General features: G+C 46.5%; 1 protein-coding gene across 1 annotated transcript; it reads right to left on the bottom strand.

The window, feature by feature from the left end:
* Positions 1 to 745: 745 nt before the first annotated feature.
* Positions 746 to 8,436, bottom strand: LOC125082947 (spermatogenesis-associated protein 31D1-like). Its single transcript, XM_047698877.1, is given in 5 exon segments — positions 746 to 2,832; positions 2,835 to 2,899; positions 2,901 to 4,080; positions 5,493 to 5,582; positions 8,175 to 8,436. Coding segments are annotated over 5 exon segments (3,684 nt in total).
* Between the last annotated feature and the right edge of the window lie 278 nt (positions 8,437 to 8,714).

Genomic DNA, 8,714 nt, shown 5'->3' with positions numbered 1-8,714 from the left:
AAAAGAACCCTTTGTTTCCTTCCACCTGAGGAAGTCACAGCTCTTTTGGACTTGTTTCTCTAGAAGTGCCAGGGCAACAGGGCTGAGAAGTGAGAGGTTCCCAGGCTCTACCAGGTTGGCTGCAGGGTCTCCCCTGGAAGAAGCCTCCGAAGAATGGAGGGCCAGAAACTCTTGATGGGAAGCACGTGGAGCCAGGGTTGAAGGGAAGACGTCTTTGGCATGAGTTTGCCACCGAGGGAGGTCTAAAATTGACAAGCTGGAGGGGTCAATGCCTGTGATTGTTGGGACATAAGTAGACAACCCACCAGAGCTCTCTAGGGGTGAGCTCTCTGGAACAGGCTTCCTTGAGATGGAAATCGGTTTAGATGGAGTCACAGTTAAATTGCAGTCTGGCCGTGGTGAAGCGGACGGGGTTGGTGGTGCGTGATGACGAGCGCAGGTCTCAGTGGGATTCACGGTCTGGGACAGCTCCGTTAAGGGGCTGACTTCTTGGGAAAGGGTAGGGTCCAGAGAGAAGATGCTATTTAGAGACACTCTTTGTTTGGACAGACGGCTGAACCGAGTTACCCAAAAACCCATGCTCCCAAGACAGTACATAGAAGAGACAACACGTGATGAGAGAAATAGTTATTCCCCACAAGGGATTATTTTGGGGTAGGATGTGCCCCCCAAAGCCCTGTCACTGGAAATGCTGGAGTAGTTTTCTGTCTAAATAGTAAGAAACCCATTTCTGCACACAGTGTCTTCAGGAATCCTGAGATTGGTCAGAGGCCACGGGGCAGCCTGATGCCCGCAGCTGGCCTTTGGGTGAGGCGCAGGCTCCCTGTGGGGCATGGAGAGGGGATACCTCTGCCACAAACTTCTGGGGCTGTCTGTCTTTGTTTCTGAGCTGTCTGTTACTTCCAGTAAGGCCTTGGCCAGCAAAGACGGCTGCTTGCTGGAAGGACCTGGTATTTGTCTCCTTACGGGCGGGAACCCTGCAGTTGAACGGATACCCCGGGACAGGCTGTGCCTGGGCCTGCACTTGTGCTTTGTGCTGAGTTTTCCCCAGCTTGGTTGGGGAGGGAATGGGCTGCTGAGGGCAGGTGCTGCCTATTGCACGCCGACACCCCATTCTCTCCTCTTGGATCTTTCCAACCGCTGTCATGATTTTCTGAGCTTCGGGCGTTACGGTAAAGGCAGCTCTACCGTTAAGTAGGCCTCTGCTTTCCACAGATAGGGTACTATGCTTCTCCTGGGAGTTTTCATGCCTTTTGCGTTGAATTCCAGGAGTAAGCCATTGCAAAAAATCCTTCATTTTTTTACTGAAAATAGAAGGAGTCTGAGCCTTCTGGGAAAGGCTTTCAGGAGGCAGCTGACCCTTCTGTGATAGGGTCTGGGAAGGCTGGCTTCCCAGCTTTACCTTCCATACTGCGTCCTGAGTAGGGAACCTCTTCTTCGATGCCACATCTTCAGTAGGGAACCTGTTCATCCTCAGTTGGGATGTTCCCAGTCCTGCATCCCCTCCACCATGCTCTTGTGCCTTGGATCCTGGACACCTCATGGTCTTTGCAGCCGGTGGGGGGTTCTTATTCTGGCACTTCCTTAAGAACTGCCTAGGGACCCAGGGCTCCTGCTGTTGTTCCATCGTAATTCCTGTGTCCTCTGGATGGACATGCAGCACCCGGGAAGCTCTCGTGTCCCCGGGGGAGACACCCTGGGCATGAGTCAGTGAGGCCTTATAAGTCAAATGATCTGAGGCAGGGACCAGGCCAGTGTATGGGGCTTGGGCCTGGCTATGCTCCCTGTCCTCCAGCGTAAGCTTTAACTCATGCAAGAGTTGTTCTTTGAGATTCCATGACTTAGGATCCTGTGGAATTGGTGTGTTGGGTGGGATGGTGGTTTGGACTTGATGCTCATTCCTCTGTATAATTTGGGAGCTAACTGGCTTGTTGGTTGTCAAGATGCGAGGTTGTGATTGACCTGTATGAAATTCCTTGGTCCTGAATATCTCCCTGGACTCTGTGGGCACAACAACAGGTTCTGGATTCTTCACCCTTCTGCCTTGTTGCCGTCCTCTTCTAGCACCGGTATTCGCACTCTTACCCTTTGCCTCCCATCTGATTGCACCTTGCCTTGTAGGCAGCCTTGGGGCCCATCTGTTGCCTAAGGTGTCACGTTTGACAGATGTAGGAGTCTGGCTGCCGTTCTTAGTTTTCAGCACATCCTCTGCCAACTGATGGTTGATATTACAGTGTGATGGCCTCAGAATGCTCTGTTTTTCCTTGCCCACAGTTGAGGTGGCAGGGAGAGGATGATCGCGGATGGGGGCTGAATTTGCTGTTCCTGCTTTGTCTCCATGGACAGATTTCAAGCTTCCATCAAGGGAGTGTGTGGACTCTCTTGATTTAAAGTGCTGTATGGATTCAAGGACCCTAGGGGGCAGGCCCCAAGTCACCCTCTTATTAAGCCTTTTAATATGGTCTTCCAGCTTCTGTGCTGCACGAGGTTCAACAAGGGGAAGCTCCTGGAAGGTATTCAGGGAGTAGTCCTCAACCTCTGATGGTGGCAAACTTCCCTGCTTTATTTCAGTCTGGGATTTCTCAGAAAGTAGTGAGGTCTGCTGCATAGTATGCCATGAATTATGCACAGCCCCAGGCAACTGACCCTCACTGATTTCCTCAGACTTTCTGCGTAAATGTGTCTTCAGGGCATTTTCAAGTTGTCTCTGTCCCATGGTCTCCACAGACACCATGGAGTTTTGCACGGATGGGCTCCTAAGTTCTTTCTCAGAATCATACCCCATATCATTCTCTGGGTTGTGTCCCTGATCCTTCATCAGGTCATCTTCGTATTTGCCAGGTCATTGTCCTCTAACAGAATTTCTGGGACCTCCACATACATGCTTTTTGACACTCCATCTGATCGGACTCTTATTAGAGATCCCCGAGTGTCCACCATGGCACTGAGACTCAGGTAGCTGTGGAAGAGTACTCGGACCACTCATCAGTGGGAGAGACTCATAGATCCTGAGGGGCAGGCCCCACCGGTGTTGGATGAGCCTCTTTCGAAGGTGACACTCTAGTTTTCTCCGAAGCTCTTCATTCAGAGGAAACTGTCCAGGAGGGACAGAGATTACAACTTGGGCCTTGGTGGCCTTGTGGCTGAGACAAGGGTTAGGAGTGGAAGGACAGTAGTCCTCCTGGGATCTTTGGACTACAGTGGGTAAGCCCCACACACGTTTCTGTACCTTCTGCAACACGTCCCATTCCACATGCTGCATTTCTGTTGATGTGAGACTCTCGGATTTATTCTGAGGTCTGTGAAAACACACTCCACAGATCTTGATGTCGGGTAGAGGACCAGATGCCCAGATTGGGAGTGGGGATTGAAGCTGGGCCTGGGGCTGGACCTGAGGGATAGGTAGGGGCTGGGTTTGAGGCAGGAGTTGAGGTGGGTTCTCAGGCAAAGATGGAGGAAGTGGATGGGGAACTACTGGGGATTCCTGCTCTGGGGAGGCATTCGAGATGTTATCTGAGGCATCAGCAGCAGGGAAGAAGGACTCACTATGTGGAGTTTGGAGACCCCAGAAGAACTGGATGGGGGTTTGCTGTGAATGGCCCTCCTTCAAGATGGTAGGATACGGGCGCTGCTGCTGCGTAGGCAGCTCCTTTGATTGGTCTTTGCTGCTCCCAAGAGGGAGGGAGGATGCCAAATCATGCGTACCAACAATTGTTTGTTTTGGAAAAGATCCTTTTGTTTCCTTCCACCTGAGGAAGTCACACCTCTTTTGGACTTGTTTCTCTAGAAGTGCCAGGGCATCAGGGCTGAGAAGTGAGAGGTTCCCAGGCTCTACAAGGTTGGCTGCAGGGTCTCCCCTGGAAGAAGCGTCTGAAGAATGGAGGGCTTGATGGAAATCACGTGGAGCCAGGGTTGAAGGGAAGAAGTCTTTGGCATGAGTTTGCCACTGAGGGAGGTCTAAAATTGACAAGCTGGAGGGGTCAATGCCTGTGATTGCTGGGACATAAGTAGACAACCCACCAGAGCTCTCTGGGGGTGGTAAGCTCTCTGGAACAGGCTTCCTTGAGATGGAATCAGAATCTAGATCCCCATCCAGGGTTGGGAGGATTTACTTCAAGTTCACAGCACTTTGCAGGGTGAACATTTCAATCTATCATAATTATGTTTTTTAAATTATGTTTTGATATTAAAACATACAAATCAGGAGATGAGTGAGTATAGCATAATTCTTCAGACGTACTACACTGTCATCAAAGAGACTTTGACTTGAATCTCAGCTTTAGCATTTTCTACCTCATAAACTTGGGAAAGTAATTTGACTACTATAAAATGCAGTTTCCTCAGGGTGCCTGGGTGGTCAGTTGGTTAAGTGTCTGCCTTTGACTCGGGTCATGATCCCTGAGTTCTGGGATAGAGCCCTCAGTCAGGCTCCCTGTTCAGTGTGGTGGCTGTTTCTCCCCCTGCCTGCTGGTCTCCCTGCTCAAGATTTCCTCCCCTCTCTCTATCAAATAAATAAGTAAATTCTTTAAGAAAAAATAAAAATAAACTTTAAAATGCAGTTTCCTCATCTATCTACATTATAGAATTGTTATAGGAATTGAAAGAGATGAGGCACCGATGCATATTCCATACATTTAAAACTTATTTTGAAGGTGACTCGTTAGCGCAGTAGGTAACACGTCAGTCTCATAAAACTTATTTTGAGTACATAGAGCTCAAAAATATTATTTTTATCATGCTTTTTCATAGATTAACTTTTTATCCTTTTGTGTGTGTGTGTGTCTTTTTGATATCAGCAATACAAAGTTGGATAGAAATGAGTGCCTGCGAGGGCATCTGGGTGGCACGGTTGGGTAAGTGTCCGACTTGGTTTCAGTTCGGGTCATGATCTCAGGGTCTTGAGATCAAGCCCCACGTCCAGCTTCATGTTCAGCGTGGAATCTATTTGAGATTCTCTGTCCTTTTCCCTCTGCCCCTCCCACTTGTGCTCGCTCTCTTTCTCTCTCTCTAACACACAAACACATACAGACAAATAAATAAATAAATCTTTAAAAAAACAAAAATGAGTGCCTGCCATCAAGGAGATTGTATTCTAGGGGTGCCTGGCTCGCTCAGTCGGTTGATTGCCTGCCTTCAGCTCAGGTCATGATCCGAGAGTCCAGGGATCAAACCCCACAAATGGCGCCTTGCTCAGCAGGTAGCCTGCTTCTCCCTCTCCTTCTGCTTCTCCTCCCCACCCTGCTCATTCTCTCTCTCTCTGTCTCTCTCTCTCTCTCTCGATCACTCTTTCTCAAATAAATAAATAAAAAACCTTAAAAAGAAAAAGGAGACTGTATTCTATCAGAATAGATAGAATAGCAACAAAATGGACTGTGGCAAATGCAAAACCATCAGCATGAACAAAGTGCCATGAAAGCACAGAGCAGCAGCAATTAATTTTGCCTAGAAAAGGAGAATAGGGTTCTCAGAAAAGATTCCATAGCCTTATTTACCTTGATGGGGGGTTGGGAGGTCATCAAGGTATTCAATTAAATTGAGTTTTTGAGGAATGAACATGCAGTTGGTATTGACGGTTGAGGGCACTAAAATATAAATAAGCTAACACCCCAACAGAATTACAGAATCGGAAAATACAGAGCCGGAAGGGACATAGGCTGGAGGCTGAGATGTTGACCTAGTACTTCCCCCACTCCCTTGCTGTTGAGTGCATTCACATAACTAGTTGTAAGCGAACAGAACAGAGTATAGAAAAGAAAGCCTAAGGGCACATATTCCCCTGGTGCAGGTACAAGATGGTAGAATTTCCGTGATAATGTGTCACCAAGTTACACCACTGTACAAGTTGGGAATTCATTTTGGTGATAGTAAATCACTCAGACTGGGGAGTTGCTTGTTACCATACCGTAACCCGAACATCCTGATGCACTCAGGTTGATAATGTTCATGGAGCGTGATGCCTCATTTTAGAGTGGAAGAAACCACGGTGTCAGAAGGAGTAGGAGAAAGGATTGGCCTCAGATAAAGTGGGAGGTGGGGGTTGCTACGAAACCAACTGAAATGTGTAACTAAGCTGCACTTTCTAATATTTTCCCTGCTCACACGTCAGTATTTTTCAGAATTTAATCTTAAGATCCTACTAAGGACATACACCCTCATTTGGCCAACAAAACCACAGTATGTCACGGGGTCATAGTGCATATCAAGGTTACAAAAACAGTTAGGAATTGCCTTAAGAAAAACAAATCCATCTGTGTGTCTTTGCGTGCCACTTCAAAGCCACTAAACCATCTGAAATCAAACTTCTTAGGATTAAATAGGCTACAAGTTTGAGACCTAGAGAATGTCACTTTTAACCTCTAGCAAATTTCCAGTCAAGTGGTAAAATCTTCCCAAACGACATTTCTAACGGGAGGCCGACAGACTTCTAACTAAAGCAGTTCCGATGTGCCACTATAATAACCTGCTTCTTTTGATTGCATTTATTTTTAATGATTATTTTCCCTGCATGCCAATCCAACCTGTGCTGCCAGCCCAGAGCGAGGGGGAGGGGAGGAGGCAGAGGACCCGGCACATTGACTTGGGCTGCACTGCCACCTAGAGGTTGTGCTGAAGAACTGACGCATTGCTATTCAGAAAGGCCCCTGTCCACTGTGAAAAGGGGACCTTTCTCCACAGCACCCTGCTGGCTCAAGGAACTGGAAAAAAAAAAATACATTATGGGGCGGGGGAGAAGCATGACCTCTGCGTGCTTTCAGTGAAAAATTATTGCCTTGAAGAGGGAGCCCCTTTAAGTCATATTTGCAATTTGCACTTGGGAAATGCTTTTCTCTCAACAGTTATTATCAGCACAACGGTTACATTTGATTTGCACCTTGAACTGAATTGACAGAAAATCATTTGGAAGTGGATTGTTACAGAGTCTGAATAGGTCCATATGGTCGGAACTACAATTCAATTGCAAAAATAAAATTTATTCAGAACTTATTCAGGCTTGACTCAGAAGCCAGGAGGTGTACTGAGGGGATGGAAAGGACAAGGCCAATGATGACTTGATGACAGCCTAAATTCAGCAAATGAGAGTTTGACGGGAATATTCTTAATTGTTACGATTTTGAAGACAAACTGGAAATTCTTTCTCCTCAGGCAATGTCAACTTATATACAATGCAAAACATTTTGAATAACCAAGAAGGACCTATATTTCATGAGGAAGTTATTTTCAACTGATTAATACAAGGAACACACAGGTTCAGGAAAAAGGTCATTTAGGCAGGTTTTGGGAAAGATCATTATTTAGTCAACATTATCAATGATACTGTCTTTTTTTTAAGATTTTATTTATTTGCTTGAGAGAGCGAGAGAGAGCAAGGGGAGGGGCAGAGGGAGAGGGAGAAACAGACTCCTTGCTGAGCAGGGAGCCCAACTTGGGGCTCCATCTCAGGACCCCAGGATCATGAGGTGAGCTGAAGTTAGACATTAAACTGACTGAGCCACCCAGGTGCCCCTCAATGATACTTCTATATGAGACAGGCAGAAACTGAGACAAATCATTCAAGAGCTCACGAATTTTCAGCTACAACCTCTTTGTGACATTTTAAGCCAATAATGATGTCACCTCTTAGAATTTAAGAGACACATCTATGTTCTAACTCTGGGGACGACTGATCACATGGCTGTTGCCATTTACATCATCTGCCTGAGATCAAAAAGTGATGTGGAAAGGACAACAGAGAAAAGCCACAAAAGGGGGGAAAATGTATTTTGCAGCACAAAAAGCTTACTACCCGTACAAGTACAAAATTCAAAATTAGGTGAATTAATAATTCCACTCATTGGAAGACATGGTCATTTTCCGAAGGGCACAGTTAACTGTTTCCATTTTCAAGTACTTATGCTTCCTTTACTATTTTAGCACTTTACTCATTTAGTCCTCAAACAAGCCTACATGGTGCAGACTCTCACATCCCCATTTGACAGATGAAGACAGTGAGGTCCTGCGAAGTTAAGCAAACTTACAGGGAGAGCCTGAATCCAAACCCAGGTAGTTAGTCTGTCCTCAGGGTCTGTACTACACTATTAAACTAACTCAATAAAGAACACTTTCTATAGGGCAAACCTGCTGCTTGTTTCTGTGAGGTTGTTCAAGATGGTTCCTCCACTCATGAAAGCCATTGCCTTCCTGAGGTCCATTCTGGCTGCCACTCTGGAGCTTTCCTTTACTGCTTGGATGACCATTCAGATCAGAAAACCTCTGATAACAGGAGCGATAAGCCTTATCAGTGTCCTGAGACCTAATGGCTTTTTCCACTGGATCCTTCTCTGGAGCTGAGCCAGCCCATTCTTCAGTCACCCCACCAGGAATTTCCCTTTCTTGCCCCGTGTACATGTGTGCCTTCCCCTCTCCGGCCTTGGGCAAAGGTGACTTTTCTGAGGTCATTTAGTATACCCTGTCTGAGGGAGATGTTCAGTAAATATTTGAATAGGATCAATGAAGGTATTTCCAAAGCTTAATCAAGCCAGAGGCATTTTCAATATTGATGGAGTTCCTGGCGGCACTTCTAACCTCACCCAAGATCCCTGGTGGCTGAAGATGGAAAGTGGTCAATTGCCTACAGGCATTCATTGTTCTCCCTAAGATGTCCTCAGGGAGAACTGGAACACTAAAAAGCTTCAGTAAAAAGGATTTTACTAGTTAAAAAAAAAAAAATTTTTTTT

This window comes from Lutra lutra, chromosome 13 (genome assembly GCF_902655055.1).
Source record: "Lutra lutra chromosome 13, mLutLut1.2, whole genome shotgun sequence".
Classification (NCBI taxonomy): Eukaryota; Metazoa; Chordata; class Mammalia; order Carnivora; family Mustelidae; genus Lutra; species Lutra lutra.
Note: the sequence above shows the minus strand (reverse complement) of the source record. Positions and strands in the feature narration are given on the sequence as shown.